Source organism: Contarinia nasturtii, unplaced genomic scaffold (assembly GCF_009176525.2).
Source record: "Contarinia nasturtii isolate CC-2019 unplaced genomic scaffold, AAFC_CNas_1.1 Cnas_scaffold_1371, whole genome shotgun sequence".
Taxonomy (NCBI): Eukaryota; Metazoa; Arthropoda; class Insecta; order Diptera; family Cecidomyiidae; genus Contarinia; species Contarinia nasturtii.
The window spans coordinates 2,024,275-2,049,000 of NW_022198708.1; the positions used below are offsets into that span (position 1 = coordinate 2,024,275).

Here is a 24,726-nt window from a genome sequence, read left to right on the forward strand (position 1 = left end):
CGAATTTCGAGTAGAAACCATGAATAAACTGCCATAAACACTATAATGATGTATTCCAGTTGAAAAAAAGATAATAGGCAAAACAACTGAATCAGAATATTCATATAAAAAAATGTAATTGAAATTTCAGTGGGAAAATGCACAGTTTTCTTTTCTTACACGTGATGCTCTTATCTGGATTAAGATTATCTTTCTGAAAAGAATGGAAATCAGCCACCCAACGATAACAACAGTAATACATCGCCAAAAACTGGTTGTCGGTCACACCATCCATGATGGACGGAAGACGCGGATGGAAAAGAGTCATTAAAAAAGCATTTTAATTTTGTACCAAATAAAAATTTAACATTAAATAAGCAAATGCAAATTAGAAATTTGTTGAAGAGTGAACAAAAACTGGATTTGAATTTTAAAACTCGAATAATAGATTATTCTTGGTTCGACATCATTCCCGAGCCGATTGAATGAGATAAGATGGGAAATAGACTGCATCGGCATGAAAACAACTGTCAGAAATGACTGAAAAGCAAAGCGGCGAACATAAGACAGCATGAGCGAAAAGAATTGCCACCTTCCTTATGCCTTTTGCGACCGTCGCTCATTGAAACATGGACCTGTTTCAAAGCGTATTTTTTTATTGACATTATTATTGGGTAATGCTATTCAGCATCAGGGGATATTGGATGGAAAAATTGGACTACAACAATGTTAAATGCTTGAAATTCTATTGCTTTTCTTTGTCTGCTTTTGACATCGAATTCACTGGAGTACAATCAATGTTATCATAAAATAATTGCTGAAGCTGTTCCAAGCTTTAATTTGTAGCCTTACATTCGAGCACATTTTTTCTGTCGCTCTTTCACATTTACTCTAAATCGTATTTAGAAAAATAACGTTAACACACAGTGTCATCTCTAAACCCGTACATTTACTTATGATTTCACACAAGACAAGTTTCTGGCGCATCTTGAAATTTGCTATAGGTTACTAATCAGAAAACCTTGGAATATATCTAACGCCAAATGTCAATTTTCGATTTGGATGTAGCAGAGGGATCCAAAAACACATTTGGTGTTTCCAAAAATTTCCCAAAATTCATAACGGAGTGGCGTTTTCAGGTCAAGGATGATTTGAGATATTTTGATAAAGTTATAGACGAACAACATTTGTGAACATATCTACCTTCCATGTTCTTGCTTGAAAGGCGAAGGTTTAAACTTTTGACAAAAAAAGTAAGTTTTAAGCAAAAATTGTATATACCCCATTAGAAAAAAGCGTACATCTTCGCATCATTTTGAAAAATTGAAATTTCATATGTTGAGTTAAAAAACTAAACATTGAAAAGAATGTTTACTACGCTCAAAAGTTATGCGACTGCTTTTAGTACGTGTGATACAGTATTTCGGTACGAAATTTTGGTCTTTTGCAAATAAAAGGCCATCATTTCAACAGCGAAAAAGAAAATTACAGTGAAATTATTTAAAGAGTTGACGCGTATCCGTCGTGTTTATTTTTTCGAAACGGAAAATGTCTGTTATATCCTCGTGAAGTTAATTTCTTCCGCGTCACGCCGTTTATATTGGTTGGCCATGTAACTCATTGGCATGAATATTCAATGTGGCCTCGAGCATTTTGTATCATTTGTATCTCGCTTTCAATTTATTTGCATTAAGTCCATTTCCACATGCCATTGAATAAAATTACATTCACTTTGGACCGGTTGATGACGACGATTTTCGCCGCCACGTACACATTTACATATTATATTTTATGTGATGCTGGGCCATACTTTTCACCCATAGACTTTTCTTTACACCGTATCTTTCTTCCTTATAAGGATACAAAATATATACCTACTTGAATCACAATAATAAAATGATAAATATGAAAATGAATTCATTACACGAAATATACATGAATACAATTGAGTGCACAAGCAAATTGCTTGTTAATTTTCAAATTTTCGTCATAAAAAGGATTGGTTTAATTTAATGTTTTTGGTACACTAACAGACTATGTTTATGTTGAGAACCGAGAACGAAACATGTTTCTGTTGTTGGCTATAGCCACTAAAATTGGTTTTCATTTCAACATTATTTGATGCTAATAGATTTGCATATCTTAAACATATATACATAGTTACTTACATAGGTTTCAATTAAATCGTTTCGATGTGGAACAAAGTAATTGTGATCTTCCATATCACGTCGTTTCTTCACTCGCACAAAATGTTCCATTGGATTAAGATTCTTGCGCGCACATGCATTTGCCAAGAACTCCTCAACGGACATGCCATCGCGTAAATAAACTGTTGCATAATTATTGTCGGGTAATGCAACTTTGTATGTTTTATCAGGATCATCACGGGAGTTCATCTGATTGTATGAAAATAGAGATAAATAAATTTGATTTTGCTCTAATTAAAAACAAATAGAAACCGAAAAAAAACCACTAAATTCGATATTTTCTCATCAAAGCTCACAACAAAATTGCTTGTTGTATGCTTTGTAGGGAGTTCTCATTTAATATAGAATGTGTCTCTTTCTTCTTTATCCATTCTATAGCACACAAAACAATTGTATAAAATATTCAAATGCCAAATGAATGAAACAAAAGCAATAATTGCACTGAATTTAATTGTGTCAACGGAACAAACTACAGCTAAATAAGTAAATTTAGAATGATTGTGCGTATACACACACCAATGCAATATTCATTTTGCAAATAATTAATTCTTTCAACCATTCAATTCATTCATGGCCATTATATTTGTGAAGTGTTATTTGAATAGTCGAACAAGAGTTACATCGTTTAATGGATATTTGAACATGTATGGGTTTGTTTGTTTATGTGTGCTTGTGTATGTCTATTGCGTTAACGAGAAAAATGGTCAAAAAGAAGAGAGAAAAAAACGGCATAAAATATGGTGCAATCCCTTTGAGAATTTATACTGGTCACACCTACGACATACAAAAACGCCACTATTTTGACGCTCGCAATTTGGATAGCCAAAAACAAAAGCCAAAATTAAGTACACACACAGTACACAGTCATTGTGCTTTAGGTTTTTATCTCTGTTGCTGTGCTGATGTAAAATTTCAAACAATTTCATTTGAAAGCAATTTTAAATGAAACAGACATTCACACACATAAATCCATGGATATTTTCTATTGAAAACACTTGGCGTTGATTTTTTTTCACGCTGAAATGTACAAAACAAAAGAACAAATGAATTCGAAACGAAGTAAATTTCGTTCATGCAAACAAACGGAATCCGTTCACTTGAATTTTGTGCTATTCAGGACAGAGAGAAATATAGATCATATTGATGTGATGTCCGCCTCTATTTGCTTCTTAAACATTTTTTTGTTGTACTTTTTAAAAATTGGCCATGTATTTTGGGAAAATGAAAGAATTTTTGGATGTGTGCTTTAACAAAATGAAAATGGTTTGGTTAACGAAACATTTTGAATCATGTATTCAAATAAGAAAATGGAATTTTGGTCAAATTTTTAAGCAAAAACTTTCTCTCCGGTTCACATATACTCTACGTTAATAAAAAACCAATCGAAATGATTAAAGTGTTTGCCCTTTTTTTGTTGAACATGTGTGTATGGGTAAATATTGAATTCAAAGACTTGAAAACATTAAACTTTCGTTCATTGTAATGGAATTTAATGCGCTTTTTGTATTGCGATAAAAATGCGAATGAGAAGAGAATAGAGTGTGGGCACATGTGTGTGCTTTCTGATATATGAAATATATAAAATATAACATCGTAAATCTACATGAGATGAATTACCTGCATGGAACGTCGGCTGGATCCACTATTCGATCGAGATAGTAATGGTGGTCGTCGTTTTGTTGCTCCACGTCCTGCCAGCAAGTTGTTCAACAACGATGGTGAACGTGCGCAAATAAATGCATGGAACGATGACACAGTAAATACGCCTAATTTATTTAATGTATTTTTGGTTGGTCTAGACACATGAGTAAGCAAAGACTGTAATCAAAAGAGAAGAAAAAATATACATGTTAAAAACAGAATTAGTTTGGTTAGTAAAAAAAGACGTAACTATATAAGATCAAATTCATTTGAAAAGAGTTGACAAGAATTCGTACAATTCCAAGTATTGTGACAACTCTGATTGTGTCCTGATGACTGATGAAATTGATTGGCACAAACGTTCAACTTATTTTCCACAATAAAAGCGGCCCCACCAAGTTTTGCAATTTAAATCCAAACATTGAATTATTACATTGTAGTTGATATATATTTTTTCGGTGAACATTTTCGTATTTTCAGCATGTGTCCAAAACCAATGCTTTTATCAAAACGAAAGTGCGAAAAAGGGGCGAGAAAGTAAGTCGACGAGGATATGGAAGAAAAAGAGTTAGAATGGATTTTTGTGTTGTTTTTTAGTTTCAATTTTGTGGCGTCATACTGAGGCCATTCAATTTATTTCAATATTCAGTCGATGTGATTAAGTACGGGCTTTTTTTGTCCAATGTTTTCCATTGTCGAATGTCGACCGAATTCGATATTGACTGTTTACAAATTACTTTCGTTCGCACAAAATATGTTGTTTAAACATACCCATGTACATAAATCGAATGGGTACAATAGAGTAACATAAACCCAATTTGAAGATAACTGAAAAATGCAAACATTCTTCGGAACCTATACATGAGTAAATGGATGGACCGAAACTGAATGTCATCGAAATCGCATAAAAATGATTTGTAAATGATGAAAACGAAAATTTAAGCCGAATAAGTTAAAATCTGAAATGAATTAGATTATTTTATCCATTGAATATTGCAAATATCCATAGCGAAATTATCAACAGAGCCACAACTGAAAACACAAACTTTTCCATGTCTTTGTACACAATGGTTTACGTGAATTAGCCAACGTATGAAATTTAAGAGCAGTTCAAAAAAGCGCAAACAATTATTTTAAAATATATGTGAAGCTATTCAACACAATATACGGATGAAAATACCACAGAATGTCTTGGCCTATGCCATTTGATGTCATTTCAATTGACACTCAAATATGATTTGGTGTGCTATTCTCAACATCAATTAGCCATACAATACTGATTGGTCGAGTATGTGTGCGATGAACGGAGTTGATAATATTGTGTAACAAAATGATTGTACTATAGATTTAACAGAGACAATGGAACTATCCATTTTATTTACTTCCATTTTCTTTGTACCAAAACACTTTTATATATGCCATACATACACTATCATTCACCATAAATAAACATCAATCCAATCTTGAATGCGGATGGACAATAACTAGATAGAGTGTGGATCATGCAACACCAAAAAGATATAAATCGAAATTAGATGCGAACGATAGAAATTTGTAATTAACAAAATTACTTTGATATGGAAAGAAGTTGCTCATATTCAATCTCTTTAGATACACATAAGCAGAGAAATGGGGCTGCCAAAAAGTGCCAGCATACATTGTTATTGCATCATTTTTTATGTTACTACATCGATATTATAAGGATATTGACTTTGCGATATCAAGTATCAAGCATAATGCTGCGACAATTATGCCAATGACTTAATTCAATACAATGCCATTGATTGATCAAGTCGATGAAAATGTTCGGACTTTTTTTTTGCCCAAACTCAAGAACAAATGAATTATTTAATATGAGCACATTTAATCTTGTTTTTAGCCAATAATCTGTAGTCAGCTGCTCTTGAGACTATATGCTTTCTCAAAAAAAAATTGAATATCCGTAAAATATTGGATGAATGTACATTCCTACGATTATTCGAAGGGTCAAATATCACATGGTGTGACGTACGAGAAAATCAAAAAGAGAGTGGAAAGTCTCAATATAGATGAATTTGCTATATTTATGCTACATAAATAGAAATGGTAAAGTTTTTGTGTGTGTGTCTTTTTTCCGAATCGCATCTAATGCGATTGCTTGCCATGAGATAATATTTTCATTGTCGTTTCTCTTTGTTTATCAATAATGGACCATAGTTTCCTAACAAATGGGTTGTGCTGTCTGGTGGAGTTTTGGTCTTCTTTTACCCTCTTACTCTCACTTCATTTCTACAATGTTTCAAACGCTGTAAAAAAAGATTGAAAGCAACACAAAGACACATATCACATTTTAACATATCGCACATGGTGGTTCGTTGGTTGTTGTTTCAAAATACTAAAGGGGCTTGTTTACATCCCATACTTATATGGCATTACTTTAATGCTATACTTGGAAAAAATTAATTCAGTAAAAATGTATCGCAAGAAATTGCTTCAAATGTGGATCAAACAAAAATTCACGGAAATCCGACCGGACTTGAGACAAAAATGTGAAAAGGACTTATATTCTCAAATGGCTTGGCATTGGATTTTATTTTGTCAAAATTCTCAATTTCAAATGACTCGAAATTTAAACCAGCAACGTCACATCTCTTTCGAACGAAATTCGATATGTTCGGTGCAACGATATTTAGTATACCCTTCGGCATCATAATGATGGGGATATACGACACAGAATCAATTTTATGGGCTCATAATTTGTAGACGAAAATCAAATTGAAAATGTAGACATCTTCATCTGGTTAAATTAATGGATACATTTAATGCTTGACTGCCACATAACGATATTTGATTGATCATTGATGTTTGATGTATTCGCTCACTTTCACTTTGACTTCGTCTGCTATTTACATGGCTTCTCACGCTTTGAATCGCATGTTAATTCAACTGGCTGCAATTTCATTCGAGCATAAAAGATGACTTTTGATGTAGTTAACCGTTAGATACATAAAAAAAATCACCTTTAATACATTTGTAAGAGAAGAAGCCATATAAATAGTAGACACAACACACTAACTGTTAGGTAAAATTCAGGTCAAACTCATGTACTGTTATTCATTTATTACCATGACGAAATTTAATGAAACATTCCTTAAAAATACAATAGAAATGAAATTATCAGAGAAAATTAATTCAAACATACATTGTAACACATTGTTATATAAGTAAAATTTTCATCGTGAAAAGTTGTTTAATTGTGTGGGTAACATATGAACAAAAAAAATGTAACTGTTAACGGGTAGAAAGGGCATCATTTAGTTGTCAGTACCAGTATTTGCGAGGGGATAGACAGAAAGCGGTTATTTTTTTTGTTGGCGTAGAATGTTAGCGTGAAGAGAAAAAAAGAAGAAAAAATCTTTCTGATGTTTGAAAAGGCTGAATAAAGTTTTTGATAAATGAAATGTGAAACATTAGTAAGTAGCACACATCCTTTCCAGAAGAGTTAATTCGTTTAATATAAGTCAGCAACTTTGCCAAAACACCTATAGAAGAGGCTAATACATGCATGGATATATATGTGTGTGTTGGAATCGAACAAAGAAAATTCTTTGTAAGCAAAATTCATGAAAAAGAACCATCCACGCTAAAAAGCAACGAACGCTTTATACGAAAATCCAAATAAATTATAACACTGATGCTAAGCAACACAAAATGAGCATATTGTATGGTAAATGTACTATGATCAATGCGAATAGCGTCTTGCGCTAAATAAACCATACCAATCACCAAAAGTATTATGTATGCGCATAACAAAGTTTGGAATAAAAAAAAAATCAAAGCAAAGTGCCTGCTGAAAACTAAATTTGAATTTGATAACATAACTTCGTCCACCAAGAGCTCTCTTCTTTCCATCTCTTTCATGAGATAAGGTGGTTGGTCTGACTATGTAAATGTGTGGCAAAAAAGATTATACGATGTAACCATCATTGACAACAATTGGTTTTCCTGTTTAAATTGAATTGTGGCTGTCGAAAAGTTTTTGGGCGCTCCGACAAATATTTCATATATAAGAAATACAACGTTATCTGTGTATCGTACATACGCGCAATGAAGCCACATATTTTTCTGCACACACCACTATGTATAATTCATATATATTCACAATCGTAAATTAGCCGATAAAATATGTCTGACTCTCTCCAAAACCTCTCACATTTCCTTTTGATATTCGCATATTTCCTTGAAATGCATTGAGTTAAATTCATTGAGATTTCAGTTATGGGATCACACTTTATCACTTGTACCGCATTTTAGTATCGTGGCACAAATCGGATATGCCAGTGCTGCAAGAGCTGCATGTTATAAAAAGCTCACACTATAATCATACGATATAGAAATATTTGAATTTTGATGTTAAGAATTTGAAAACATAGTGAACGAACAAAAAATGTGACACGAAAAAATGAAATCAAAATGGAATGAAATAAACGATACCAATTTTAAGTGATAAAAGGTGTAATACATTTTTTTGCACCGCATAACTCATGGGTTATAAATATGTACAGTACATGTTTTATTAGTTTCCATCCATATTTGATGCTCTATTATAGCGTTCATATATTTTGCGCTGAAGAGAGCTTGACACACCGCATTTTTACCCAGTTATAATATTTTATTGAGAGAAAAAAAACTCGATCCACATTGATAGTTTTTCTCTTGTTCCTTTCCGAATAATTTATGATTGAGCAGTTTCAGTAAATTATTTAACTGGTAGATTTTCAATGAACGCGTTTTTCACCGAAAAAAATCAATAATTTATACATAGTGAAAAAATACCAATCAAAAGTTTTTCATGTAATATGCATAATTCATTTATTTAGTTACGCACGTAAAATTATAAAATTATCTGAATACAGGCAAGAGAAGAAATTGTATTCTCAGAAAAGAGTCAAATTATTGAAGATAATTTGAAACCAAAATATTGCGTAACTATCAGAATCATTCACCGATGATTGCGAACAAAAACTAACAGAACTTTTTCGTAACCAGTCTTAATGAAATATAAAAATGCTCACAACGAAAAAGAAAAATGTCAATGCAATTTATGGGTCCACAAAAAATGGTTGAAAACTTCATGTAACGAATACACATTATACACAAACGGATATGGATTTTCAACATAAAAGATATTGTCAAACACATTTAGGGAAAATGGTTGACCACAATATTTGGGGTGAGTTGGGCTTATTTGAGCTGTAAAAACTAGCTATACCGAGAATAAAAAAAGGGGATAATTTGCATGATGATGAAAATCGATTTCAAACTTTTACACACGAATTCGCATTTTAATTGAAATTTATTTCGATAATCTGATCTTTTTTTTAAATCGTAATATAAAACGGCAAAGAAATTGATGGAATCATGTTCGGTATAATAATACCACATATTTTCGCCTGACATTTACACTGAATGTAGTAAAATCATTTCGAATTGGCTGCAATTCAACTTGAAAATGTCGCCAGCATGACTCTATCTACGAGCACAATGCATACCCACCACAAATATTGAATGAATTGAAAAAAGAGAACAATGGAAGAAAACGGAGCAGAGGCGGTGGAGATGGAAGGAGAGAAAAAAAATTTGCGTAAGTCATCGTTGTATCTAACTTTTTGCTATATTTATTCTCATTCGGATTGTTAACAGCATTCCAATCGATATATTTATGTAATAAAATTAAATATTGCACACCATCATGATCAGTATATGCATAGTGAATACATGACACTTCGAATAAAATTTCAAACTTTGCGAAATGATTTATGTATTCGGTATGACAAAAGCGACCTCAGCAAAATCGAAATCACATTCCATATTCCCAAAGAAACGAAAGTAGCTACTTGATTAAATTCCAAGTTTCAGTTGCAATGTCACATTTGGCTGCAACCAATTTGGTGGATTGGTGTGGATGATGATATGGTAGTTAAATCAGAAATTTAAACAAACGAACAAAGTGTGAATTTTATGCAGACACCGACTAAAATGACAATAACCAAAAAAAAAATCGATTCAAGTTGAAATTGCGATGAAAAACTATCACAACCAGGTTTGCAGCTGTTGTCAATGTAAGATCCATTCGGATAGCATGATAAACCTAAAAATTTGAGATTGAAAATGATGTTGATACATACCTTGGGATTTGGCAATTCGCCACCTTGTAGCGATGCCATATAGCACCGTAAACGGAATTGCTCACAATGCAGACGCTCCAAATTCTCTTCCCACTGAAGGATTTGCGATTGTATTTGGTGTCGAGTATCCTGATCAGTAACAACACTTTGCTGCAATTCGGCCATATTCTTCAGCTTGTGATCCTTTAGCAAATTGAAAATGGAAATCGAAAAAGAAGCAAAGAAAGAAATTGTCATTAATTTTGATTTTGAAAACCAACCATCTTATGCTATCGAAACTTAAGAAATTCAACAGTAAACAATCTAAACATCGCAAACGATATAACCTCGTTATATAACTTTACTCACAAAATGTGTAAAAATTGCATTTCGAAAAAAAAAGTCGAAACGTTTTAAAAATAAAAATGGTTCGCATCGGCGATGGTTCCACTTTCAAAATAATAACGATTTTACAATTGTTGATATGAAATTCTCGTTGAGTTTTTGCTTATTGTATGCGTCCCGTTCTTCAAATTGAAATGGAATTGCATCAGAAACCACAACAAAAAAAATTTTTATATATTGAAAAGAGAGAAAGGATGAAAAAGAGCTCCATAAATTTAATGGGCTTTTTTGTTGGTCGTAAAGTGTTCCACCGAATTCTTCCGGCCTCAACAATTATATATTATTATTCTTTTTTCCCTTGTTTGTTTGCTTGCCCATAAAAATGAGATGATTCATATTAAAAAAAAATCTGGCAAAAGGATGCAGTACTATGAGCGCGTTTCGCTCATGTAATTGGCCGATTTTTTTGATGCATACAATGAAAATGGAAAATTGTGAGAGATGAAGTAAAAGAAAGCACGCGATATTGCCGTTTGCAAAATGCTAAAATACAATACAAACACACACAATGTGACAATCATTTTGACAATAAATGAGGTTAGTATGATTTTCTCTGCATTTTAAAATGCAATTACAATATTTATTTCAATTTTACGTTTTTTTTCATTTAAATCTATTCATTTCTCTAAAGTTTCTCCGTGACATTGTTTCTTTGACGCTCTAAAAAATAAGCGATTTACTAGCATCAAACTGTTGTGGCAAGCATTTCCGTCTCTGTAAAAAATTATTTAATCTTCAAAAGGCAAACAGAGAAAGTCGGCCAGAAATCGAGAACAACCGCAATCAAAATAAATATTCAATGCTCATGCAACGGTTAATTTTGAGCGGTTGACCTTATATCAGTCTCTTAATATTTAGAGCTCTCTTAATATGTATGTATGTATGTATGTTGTGATGAGCAAAAAACAGTCAATTCTTGGAAAGTAATAAATAATTTTTTATCCGTTTTAATGCTCAGAATTTCCAGCAAAATAAACAAAATGCTGGAAATATTGAAAAACATACACAGTCATTTTCGGTGCACGCTCTACCAACATGCACACATACTCACTCTATAAACACATAGATGATACAAAATGAGCAAACAACGTAAAATAAGAGGGAAAAAAGGAAAAATCTGGCTGTATTTTATTTCAACTCCATTCCCTGTTGATTGTGTTGTCGATCCATATTCTCAGGCTCAAAAATTGTTTGTGTTTATTTTTGTTGGTGGTTTTTTTTTCATTTCAATTTTAATGAGGCATAGAATGTCTTGAATTGAATTTTATGCATGGAATTCTAATTGTGTATTGTTTTTGACAATATAATGAAATATGCTTTTTCCGCTATCCTGCCAATGCTTGTAAAGCCATCAGCAGTCGCTACGATGATAATTCTGGCACATTGTTTTTTTTTTTTTTTGTATAATTCTTTTGTGAATGAGTGCCAGTAAAAAAATCCAATACAAAACAAGTGATAGTTTGGCATTTTTTCATGGGAGTTCTGTGAACTAATAGTAGCATGTACTATTCGAACATTGATTGAAAATATACTGTGTTTTTCATACTTTTAAGATAACATACATGTTCTATCGCATTTGCTCACTTTCAACGAAAAAAAATATATTTCGAGTCAGAAAAAAGAGTGACCAATATTGTTTTATTATCGACAGCTGCGAAACTTGTTGCCGATAACTTTTTTTATAATGCCACTTTTAAATAATTCAAAAGTTTACATCAGCACTTCACACATCGCATAAATATTATATTGCAGAAATAATAATAAAACGAAAACAATGAAAGAAAGAAAACTGGCTGAAGTAAAGAAACATAAAAATATGGCATATGTAAAAAGTTGAGAGATGTAATAATGGTTGACACTTGAGGCTAAATTTAAAAGTAATACCAAGAAGTGAGTGTTTGACGAATACTTCGAAATGAAACAATCAAAATACAAATGTAATTTGAACAAAAAAACTTTTGGCATTGCAATAAAAAGTGTGAAGTTTGTTGCTTTTCATTTCACAAATTCAAGCGTTAAGATTATGCTCGATTATGTTGCCAATTCACGTATCCGTAAAATGAACACTCACATTTCCATACTTGGTTTTGAATTGAACGGTTTCGTTTGAGAGCGCTCGAAAATCTCTCTTTGTCTTGAGAGTTTTTGTCAGTATTTTTTTTTATCGTTTCCTTTTGGCCTTTATATTTATTCATGAAATCTTATCAGCGCCATAGCGACCATACAAGCTTTTTAGGTTGCCCTTAAATGTTCAGAGAAATTTTGGAGCGAAATTCAAGGATTTTCAGTATCAAATGTAAGAACTTTTTAGCCAACAATAAGAATATACTTGCTATTGCGAAGAGTTTGTGTTCAAAATTCTTTTCGTGCTCATGATTCACATTGAACAGTCAGCAAATATACTTCTGAAAAAAGGTTTATTTATTTTCATCCCCATCTGGAATTTTTTTTTACGCTACAGCTTCGAATCTTATGGTCGTTATTGATATGCCGTATATTTGACTGCGACTATTTTTAGCTTGAATTTTTTCATCGTCAATCATCCGATATCACGATATCCTAAACATATCGTTTTGTTTATCTTCTTATGATAGAACATGTATATACAGCGTTAATATTTGTATAGCTAATATTTAAGACTATTTTCAAGAGCTGGTTGAATGAGTTGACTTAACATCAACAACATGCACTTGAATGACATAATTTCAAAACCGAACATCATTCATACTTTTGATTACGTTTGCTTTTGAGGTTTTCATATTTTAAATGCAGACTTTTGGTGATGACGCTGATTCGAATTCTTTGTGCTTGTCATTTGAAAATTTTCAAATTACACAACGTAAGGTTCGGTGGTTTTTGATTTTATTTCTGCATTTTCATTGGCGTTTGCTTTATACAAAATTGTAACATTGATTGCATGCCATAATGTTTATCAAATGAATAATGTATTTCCGTGAATAAAATAAATAAGCGCAAATCAAATACAAACACGATGAGAAGAAAAACTTATTAGGAAATGCAATGTGTTGCTTATATTTTTCTCGAATGTATTTAATTAGTGCGGTTTCATTTGACAAAATGATAAAATTTATATCTCTTTGCGGCACCGTCTCTCTATATGTGTGTCGAATTAAGTGCATCATCATGATACCATAAAAGTTGGAATTACTTAATTATCTAATTAACCGAAGCTTACACAATATTTCAACGTTACACATAGTCAAAACGACTAAAGCCTCATGAATAGAACCAAACGCAGAAAACTTCAGTTAAAATAATAACGGCTCATAAGTATTTCAATTAATATCCAACAAAATCCCCATCTCACATGACCGCTAGTCTCACCTACCCCTTAAAAAGTGAGTGATACAAAATGTGTCTATCACTTTGCGTTGCATTGCTTTTATTCTTTCTCATGGCTGGTGTAGCGCATGTGGATGTGTGCGTGCGCGTTGACCATTGTCTATGTTGACATGAGCTAGAGTTTAGAATGGCACGATATGGCAGTGACAGTTCTTCATCATTTATATGAAGAGCATAAAACAACTGGACGTGACCAAAATGATGACGGGCAAAAAAAGAAGTTTAATGTTTCAGAGGTTCAATTAGATAATGCTACATACGTACACATGCACGTGTTCAAAGTTCGAGGGCTTCTCTATCTAGTTCTAACTCTGTATGTCGGTTCGGTCTCAGCATTTGCACTTTCTGCTATCTATCTGCAAACAATTTATACATTTTTTTTTTGCAAAAGTCTGTAGCACGAACATTAGAAACGCAGAGTTATACAAAAGCTTTAACGGCAAAGACATGCAACCACAGTGAAAATGTGGCACGCAAACAATAACTTTTCAGTAAAACTAAGCACGTCTCGCAACCCGTGAATTTCATTTGAGTTGCGATAGCAAAAATAAGAAGAAGAAAAAAATTGCAAATTTCCTTTTTACTGCAATGCACTAAACAATGAACAATTTCTATTGATTTGAAATGCATAGATAGAATATGCATCTCGTTAAGGTTTCACGTTTCCCTATCAAATGGCGATCGTGTAAAGATATACACTCGAATAAAAAAGAAATGTGAACAAATGTCAATTCAGATTATGAAAATAGGATGCTGCCATTTTATGGAGGAAACATTTTCATGTGATTCTTTTTCATTTTCATGTGATATTTATATATAGAGTGCGCGCCAGAGTTAGATAGATAGAAAAAATATCAAATTGATGATCAACATCGAATGAATGGCTGCCGCGTGTAATGGCCAATGTGTATTGTACGTTCGGAAAATACTATAAGGCAACCAACACAAGCGATAAACGCGATACAGAAGAATAGCGAGCGAGAGAGAGAGAGAGAGACGGAGAGATAATAATAACATTCATGCTCAAATTCAATCCATTTCTTTTTGGTTTGTGCTTTCCACTGCCATTTCAGCATCTGTGAACTCAGCGTCCAACTACCGAAGCAATTGAAGAGAAACCAAGCACCACTTCAACTTGACATGAGTTGTTGTTTGTTTAGCCGTTCTAGTGTTTGCGTATATGTATACGATTTTATTGTTTTCATTCATTTTTGTCTTTCTTTCTCCCTTTCTCTCTCTCGACTGATTGTGAATGTACTTTATCATTGGACATAGTAAAAGGTATAGGATACAAAGCATATTTATCTTTTGCTTTATGGTTTTCTCTATTTTTTCCATATCTCTCAGTTGGAAAATAATGACATACGTTTTACTATCGAATTATGTTCGGTGTGTTTGTTTCTTTTTTTTTCATCTTTTCTATCTTTTTATCTCTGTCACTCCCACTTTTTTATTATTTTTCAAAAGAGAGAGTGAGAAAGAGAAAAAAAAATCAACGACCATTTATATGTGAGTCGTTGAATTAGCACGAAATGGCAACATGAAAAATAGTTCGACCCCAGAGATCATTGCTACGACCGCCAAACGAGTGATACAATGATGCAAAAACTGAAATAACAAAATTAAATATGTATGGAAAGTGCAGACTCTGTGCAGACATTACATAGCAAACGTTTACAGATACTCCGATCAAGAAGTGAAGAATAAAAAAAAGAGCGGAAAGCAAAAATAAACGAACAAACTAGCAAAAAACAAATAATAATAACCAAACTGAAGATATATAAATGTATCTATTGAGTAGCATCGCTTGTTCTTATTGGCCTCCCTTCTGTTTGGGATCGCTTCGATTAGAATCGATTCGTTTTGATTCCATTCAATCAGAATACTTATCAGCGTGCACTGTGCCACCGTTTGAATGGTATTAATGTACACAATGCGGACTCAATATGTTTCATTCATGTACATTTTATAAGAAATAATAAGATGAATGTGATGCTCTTTCATCAACATTAAATGTAAAATGTGACATGTGTATGTATGTGTGCACGCGTTGATTCAGCTTTTCAAAATGAACAAAATAGATTCATTGTGTTCTTTTTTTTATTTTTGCATGGTTTCTGGCATTTTTTTTACGTGGTATTCGATACAGTTCATCGGTCATTGTTTTGTTGGCTAGTTTTTGTTGTTGATATTCTTGGGAATGGCCGAAATGGAATTTGAAAATATTTTTGAATGTCAAATATTTCATTCAATACGTAAAGTTTAAAAAATATTGAAAATATAGCGCTTATCATGAGCTTTAATATTTCATAGAATTGGAGTAGATGTTGATTTTATTTTTAAAATTGCTTCTCGGAATGAAGATGTAGGCTTTACTATTTGTTCAGATGTTTTGAAACATATTGTTTGCCTCTCCATGACGTATCGATAAAAAAAAAATTAGCAAGAGCTTTTTTCCCAATACGTTATTTTTATTTGATCGATTTTAGTACTCCGGTTTAACACGACCGAGTATTTTTAACGTTATATGTAGCTTAATGTTTTCATTTTTATTTGATGGAAACCAATTTTACTTCTTAACGTGCTTTTTGGAGAAAACATATTTTTCGCTTCATTTATTGTGTGAGCACATTTGTGCCCATTAGAGACATGGGTGAAATGAAACACGCACGCACGAAGAGAGAGAGAGTCGTCTTGGTTGCGTATTTGCCATTCATCAATTATAATTTCGAAATTCGGTTTAATTACTGACACATCATGTATATGCCATTCATTCCAAATTGAATGAGCTCGTTGAATGTATGGAAATTATGTCATGTATTTAAACGAACCATATGCATTTGTATGAAATTATCATTTAACGAGCGAATGTACTGCTTCGTCCTTCTTGTTTTGTTTTTGTTCAATTCTCTTCTTTTTCATACACAAAAAAAATATAATTCCCCATTGGACAAGCTATTTTCAATCAGTTTATCAGCTGGCACACAGATTTAGTTGAGTTCCATCGCTTGAATGACAGTTCTTCCCATTCTAATTTGCTTTCACACTAGATTATATAAGATGACAAATGTAACGAGAAATTAATCTGTTCAACAAGACCGGTCTGATGGCCGAACGGCGAAAATCCGATGAACAGACACTACATACAATCCATAATATATTTGCCTGTCATTTGCATTCATTATGTGTACAGTATGTATAATTGTATACTAGGGTGGCCAAAAAATAGCAAAAATTACGTTTAGATAAGATGAGATATTTTGGAAAAGTATCTTAAAAAACTCAGATTAAGTATCTTTACCCAACACTGCTCATTTTTAAGGCTTGATTCGGATTCAGCGCCATACCATAGAAATGACTATTCATGCCTGAATGACTGACAAATCATAGTTTTTTTTTACAAACAAGGTCATGATTTTGACATTTTTGACGATTTTTCACTTCAAATTCACTTTAAATTAACGTAATGCCACCCTAGAGTATATAATCATTTCGTCGTTGATCGTTTATAGCATCAGCTATGCTATGAATAATTGCATTTGTTTTAATTTTATTAAATTAATTTGCGCTGACACAGTAAAATTATCGAAAATACTAATGGGATACGATGCCATATAGTTGCGAATATGTTTGTGCCCATGTAACAAAGCGATTTGATATGTGTATAGCCGATACTGGTACACACACAGACATAAGACTGCGTGAAAATTGGTTGCTTTGTAACACATATCGCATATAATATAATATTTTATATTCACAACATGATATTTACATCTTTATGCAATTCAACACACATATAACAAAAAGTTGTTTTTTTTTTCTTTTAATTTCGGACTCGTTTTTTGCTAAAAAGTCTATACCGTTTTATATTTCGTCACATTTGACAGCGCTATCGCCTCTTTGAAATTGTGGTGTCAAAATAATCGATTTTTAGTTGAAAAAATATAAATGCATTAGCTCATTTCTATTTGTTTTGCGGCGCACAAAAATTCAATATAACGCTTTTTTTAGTTGAGGTAGTTATTGTTGTTTCATTCCATTTACACTATATAGTATATACACTGTTGTAACATCGAACGAAAAATGACTCTCGGTTCTCCGCATCGATATCGGATCCATAAATTATGTTTATCGACAATTACAATAAATTTTATTGTTTAGCTTTATTTCATATTTCCTTTTTTTATTACTCGTTTTTTTACTACGAACGTGTTGTTACAGATGTGGAAGTATTTTTACTATATCGGGCGGTTCTTTCTCTCTCTCCTTCTCTCTCTCTATTTATCTTTCTCTCGCGTATATACAGAAAATATCTTCCACTAAATAATGGTTTCTTTCGCTTTCGGTGCTTCTTTATTCATATCCCTGTCTTTTAGTGCCATTATTCTTTTGTATCTTCCAGTATCTCGGTTTGAATAGCGCATACATTTTCTCACATTGAAAACGAAGAAGCAATATGAGATAATTTGATAAATTGTTATGAGCTCTGATTTTGAATTTAAATATATGGCATGTAGTCGATGCATATCTGATTATGCCACATAAACATTTTGGTTATAAAGATTACACAGTTTCGACTAGGAAAATTATTCGATATATATTTTTTTTTTCTACTCGGTTTCGCAATTTGTTTCGTCGACCATTTCGGGCGATTTAATTTGGCGTACGGTGGTGAAAAAACGATTCAAAATGAAGAAAATTGGCGGGGGAAAAGAGATGGAGAAAGATAAAATCGTTAGAAGGCATGATATAATGGCGCAACTCGTCGATTTAATAATTGAAACTAATGATTCAAATCACTGCTAAAACTTTACTGCTTTGATCGATGCATAGACTCACATTATCAAGTACAATAAAACTATATGAGCTGTTGTAAAGTACAAATTGAACTTGTATTTCGTTGCATGTCATGAACTATTTCATCGATTCATATTCACAATTATTTGTGTTGTGTATTCAATTAAACGGCGTCAGTTGGACTGTTTCAATTTTATTTTAATTAATTTTCATCTCTCTTATTCTCTCTTTTACATTTCGACGTGGTTTTTTTTCTCTTTTTCGAATAAATCACTGCATTAAATGCTACGTTGATGACTGACTACTCGACGCCACATAGATTTATTTGAAGCCAAAACTATGTACAAAAATTCATTTTTTGTTTCTGTTAATTATCATACATTTGTTAAGTGTGAATTGGAGTTGTGTGGACACTTTCAGCTCATTCATTTTATGCACATTAAAATTTAATTTAATCCATTTCAATGAGCAATAGATTCAATTTATATCGTCTTAGCGTCCCCTTTAAAACTACATATAACACACAGTAATTGATTTGGCATTTGAATCGATCCGATGATTCGTTTGAAAAACAAACAAAAATCTCTCGAAATCTCATATGAATGAAGACTGAAGAAGTGTATGTAATTCATAATCTGGTTTTGGTTTCGTCTAATTTGATTATGCTGACGAGCGGTTCTCTGGTATGTATTTTATGGATGTTTCAATTTAATGAACAAGTAAGACATATGCATGAAAACATTCAAAACATTCGGTGATACACATATATGTATTCAAATTGTTTGTAAGGTGAAAAGTGCGGTCAGAATGGAATTCATCATGTTATACGCGGTTGTTTAGTGCTTTCGGTATGCAATTTAATCTTGGGAAGAAAAAAGCGAATCAGAAGTAGCGTAGTGGTTGGTGATTTATCTTTCAAATACTTGGCATTTTATCAAAGTGTAGAAGCGCTATATGCTGGTAATGATTTTTTTAACCAACCATTGTGCATTTGTAAGTAGCACACCTATGATACTGAACCACAACTGGTCACCTGTACAGATAAAATAGCGGATTTGTGTTTACACTAGCACATAAATATGACTAGTATGATAGGTGCGCCACTTACAAATGCACAATGGTTGAATGAAGAAGAAAAAAACAGAGATTCTATATCATATATGTATACGTGTGGTAACACTTCGATGGTATTGCCAAAAATAATGTGGATTCAATTGTGTTACTCCAGCCAAGTGAAATTATTTCGTCGTAATTGAATTTGTTTTACCATGTTTCTCCCTCTTTGTCTTACCTTTGAATCGTAATTTTGAAAGTCACTTGGCGAGACAGTTCAAAATAACACATTGTTGAATATGTATTATAACACCGTATTCCATACTTGATCAAGGTAGAAATTAAAAGGGGGAGTAATTTAAAAACATCGAGGGTGGTAAGTAAAAAATCCAATTCTATTTCGAATAAATTCATTTCGGATTTTTTTTTAAAAGGAGCTTTTCATTTCACTCCGATCAAAATTAATTACCAGAGTGTAGCGAGAATTTTCCACAAAAATTCCTGGTAAATCGAAAAAAATTGCCTTTCGATAATAAAAACCCTCGCGAATAAAAGAATTTTTTCTTCGAAAATCCATAGGGGGCAACACTTTTTCAGGGGGTTGGGGGGTTTGGTTATTCTAGCCAACTGGAACCCTCGGAACCATGATTATCAAGTATGCAGTCCGCATTATAGGATTTTGTGAAATATTCTCGGCTTTTATGAATTCCACGCATCCACAACAGCTTCAAACATATTCAGTGCTTTTCGAAAACTTTTTTGTATTAAATGTGTACTCGTGCATGCAAATCAAATCCAATTAAAGAAAATTTAAAATTAACATGCACAGTTTTCGGATACGCTTAAAAAATGTTTACATACAGACAGTGCGTAAGGATATTTTTTTTCTGTTTCAAATTAAATATGTTATGAAACGCTACAAAATTCGATTGACTTTTGAAAAGTTCCATAAATATTTGTCACATAAACTTTTCCTTCAATTTAATCAACTTTAGATGATTTTTACAGCCATTTATTAAAATAGCGACGACCATTTTGAGACCGATCAAAAAGGTATCTGTGGGTGCATGTGCGGTTCGGTTCGATGGTTTCAAACATGCTGTACAAGTGAACCGTGTATAAAGAACAAGCGCAAATTTGTTTTTCTCACATTGAAGTGGATCTTTTATATTCGTTCGGAACACAAAAATGCCCCTTTAAACGAAACGAGAGAAAGAAATGACGAAATAGAAGAAACAGAAAGCACAAAATGAACGAAATGACGAGGATGAAACAAAAAATGACAATCTTAAATACTTCGCTTCCCATAGATTAAATGGCACAGTTCGAATGCAAGCGGAAACGTTGTAACACGTGCATCGACTGTTACAAGACTTATATAATGTGATGGAAAAGTAGAGTGCACTTAAAATTTGAAAAGAACTGGTAAGAGCAGGAATTGAAACAGACTCATCTTCGCGCCACATATAATATCCATGGGAATGAATAGATAGAGAAAAACTAGGAAAAAAAGAAGGTAAAGAAACAAAAAAAAAAATAATAATAATAACAAAGAGTTCAAACCAAATATGAAGAATAATGGTACACAATAGATTCATCGTTGCATAAACGATCTATAGGTGTCATGGGATCTGTTTTCATCATTGTAAAACACAAATTTTAAACATCTTCTCTTGAATTGATTTCGATCTTTTCTCTCTCCCAACTTATATCGGAAATACGATGGCCGTCTTGTCGTCTCCATACTTGTTTTTTTTTTTACTGCGCACAAGTGCTGAATATTTATGAAATATGCAAGCATACTTTTGACTTTTCTTTTGCCTTCTTCCGTAAAACTTTTGCCCGAAGCGAATCGGATAAGCGACGAAATAGAGATTATTCGAATAATAGCTGTTGCTAGTGTTTCCATGTGCACTACGAATAAGACACTTCAGTTAAAATAATAAATGACCGGATTGCTGTCAAAAAAAATGTTCTTGTGTATTTTTATGCTATGATAATAAATGTATGTCGTGAAATTTCATTCAAAAAATTGAACTTTTTTCTATTGTAAAATTTAATAACTTTAAACTTTTCGATCGTTTGGATTCGGTGAATCGATGAACATTATTTTGTTTAGAAATAAAATTTGTGAAATTATAATTACAAAGAATTCAAATAAATATCATGGTGTAGAAGGTTTTTTCGTATCAAAATCATTTTTCTCATTTTATCGAAGGAAACTTGAAATAAAGTAGCACCAAATGGAATATGCCATGGCACCTTTTAAGAGCGTAAAACCAAGTTGTATTTAAAAGCTTACCGATTCAATGGCCTTCTCCAAACGATAGATCTCCTCTTGTAACAAATGAAGTGTTCCGGTTTTTCCACGATGACGTGCGAATGCAGCCGCACAAGCATTATGAATGCTATTCACCCAATTCTCCAATTCCACCTGAATTATGTACACCAACAAAATAAGGAAACATCAGCGAATTGAAGTGATTCATCATGTTAGATACAAGTGAATGATGGTGATAGTATATGTGTGTGTACATCGTTGTCGTCATCATAGTCATCGTTGTAAAAGTAGCAGTAGCAGTTGTAGTTATTGTCCATAAATGTCGTCACGAGCAGAAAAGTGTAAAAAAAAAAATGCACGGAATAACAGAGAAAGGGAGATAGAGAGTGAGAAATTGTAACATATATATTAGAAAAGAATAATTGGAACGGATACAATGGCAAAAAAGTAATTCTATATCTCGAGACTGAAAATCGACTTTGTGCTATTAGTTTCTACTCACGAAGTACGACCTTTTTCGATAAGTGAACAAGGAAATTGTTCACATGAATTTAAAAGGTAATCGGGAAAGAAGGAGCGGAAGAGAGAGAGGGATAGAGAGCATAATCGATAAAAATGAGACTGAGATAGAGACAAATATTCGCCATGTTGTGCAATACATTTCCTTATTATTGCCGATTTTCATCATCATACTTTCGGAATTTATGGCTTTCCGAAACTTGTCATTACAAATCGGTACAATCTGCCGTTGGGTAAATTATTTATCAAATTTCGATTCAATATTAACTAAATATTCAATTATATTTTCACATCGTTTGCACAGACAATCTCTATCTCCTCTAAATGTGAATGAAGAATCAAAAATTCTATTGGCAAATCGAACAAAGTTACTGGCAGATTTTTAATTGAATTATCGTAAATAAAATATTGTGTCAATTGAAATGGAATGGAATGTATCTGCCAGTTCGGCCAATTCGGCCAGTTTTTCATACGGACAAAATGAATGTTGAAATGACGAAAATGATAAATCGATAATAATTGTCGAGAGGAAAAAAGACGCGATTTTCCCATTCTTCTTCTTGAAGCAAATTCATACATTTACATTTTATTTAGTTATTTTTAAGGCAAAACACAACAATTTAACAATAGTTTGCCCAAATTAATTATAAAGTTTTATCTAGCAACACTCCTTGAATACTTCGTGCTTCTGTGATTTTCTTTTCACCAAGTTAAAAGGTCAAACGCGTGAAAATCCTTTGAACTTATAAATTCTGACACGCTTCACGTGAGCAATAAATTGTATTGTATTCTGAGAAAAATTGAATTTTATTTTGTTGTTGTTCGTCATATCCATTTTTGCTTTGATTTTTTTTGTTTTGTTTTGCCGAGAAACAGAATGGAAGATATGCAGACATAATATGTATAATGCATTTGTCGATGGCAAAGAAGTGAACAGGAACATGAAAATGTAGAAAACTTTTAATTATTTCTTTATTATCTTAGTTGGAGAGAAAGGGAAAAGTTTGCAAGTATCGCTTGTTTATGACATGATATTTATGAATTGGAACTTCTATCGCTTTATGTGCACATGATGCGCATAAGAAGGTTGTCCATGTGAATGATTATGTATTTGACTTGAATTATAATATAGAAGTCTCTGCTTTTTTTTTTCTATCTCCCTCCCCCCTCTCACTCTCCATCCAACAAAATTAAATTGAGAAAAGTATTTTCGTTTAAGTCAAATTGTTTGTATTTGTGCATTCACTTGTAATGCCCAATTTAACACTAGCAATGTTCAAGTTGTGCAAAATACTTTGGAAAATATTTCGTAAATTACGATTTCATTTTCAATTCATGTGTTCCCTTTTATCTCACATTCTGTACCTTACCCCACCCCCTTTATCTGTCTCTATTTCTCTCTAAAATGAGATTCATTTAAAAATGCGGGCACAAAAGTTTTTGTACATGTAAAATTAGTCTTACCTGGCATGGCGCCTGAAATAGGTACGCATCGCCAAATGCGGTGCTCAAACAGAATATGTAGTCGCGTTTTGGGTGTTCGGGTATCGGTTGCATAATGGCGCCATCGACGATAATTAAATGCTTTGGCGCTGAATCGACGGTGCGACCCTCTCGCGAATCGCATGGATAAAACAATAAAGTTGTTCCTTTCAAACAAACCCAATAGCCCTTCCATCCTCGCTTACGTGCCAATTCGATTTGATGCTTTTTACGTAACAGCCACTTTTTCACAGATAAGAATCTAAAATCCACCAATCGATCCACGAACGACGCATATGAAACGAATGAGAATGAAAAAAAAAATGGTGAAAAATAAATGAGAAATACAGAAAAACTTATAAATACACCGTTTCATCCAGATTTTCATAAACTTTGAACAATCAATCAATGCACGAAGACTACCACGTTCATTTGATAAGGAGATGTTGATGGTGATTTTTTTTGTTAGTCGAAATAATAGCAATGGAAAATATAGCGAGCAATAAAACATGACTCCATTTAATCATCACCAAAACCAATAACAAGAAGCCATTTCATTATTATTATTATTATTGTGAAGACAACAAAACTTTATGAACGTTAAACGCACATTTTTAATAGAAATTCCTTCGAGCAAAAGAAAAAAAAAAAGATTTTATGTATTTTTTTTATTTGTTCAATCATAATTGCGTTGCTGTTGTTGAGCTAAAAGTTAATTTAAATGGATTATTTTTGCTATGCAATACGATACTGCACTTTATATACTAAAATGAAATACAAAATTCGAAAACAATGAAATAAAAGAAAAATCTATTCGACACAAAAAAATGACGAGCACAAAGAAAATTAATAC

The 24,726-nt window shown here is 32.6% G+C and overlaps 1 protein-coding gene across 18 annotated transcripts in view; it reads right to left on the bottom strand.

Moving 5' to 3' along the window:
• The window catches only part of LOC116345653, a 112,248-nt gene that overhangs the window by 28,899 nt on the left and 58,623 nt on the right, over positions 1-24,726 (bottom strand). For all 18 annotated transcript variants that reach the window (XM_031775206.1, XM_031775221.1, XM_031775210.1 and 15 more), the window contains 5 exons: positions 23,856-24,135; positions 21,894-22,025; positions 9,995-10,177; positions 3,804-4,004; positions 2,148-2,375 (listed from right to left, as the gene is read on the bottom strand). In XM_031775206.1, the coding sequence (XP_031631066.1) occupies positions 2,148-2,375; positions 3,804-4,004; positions 9,995-10,177; positions 21,894-22,025; positions 23,856-24,135 (1,024 nt within the window). The remainder of the gene's footprint in view (positions 1-2,147; positions 2,376-3,803; positions 4,005-9,994; positions 10,178-21,893; positions 22,026-23,855; positions 24,136-24,726) is intronic.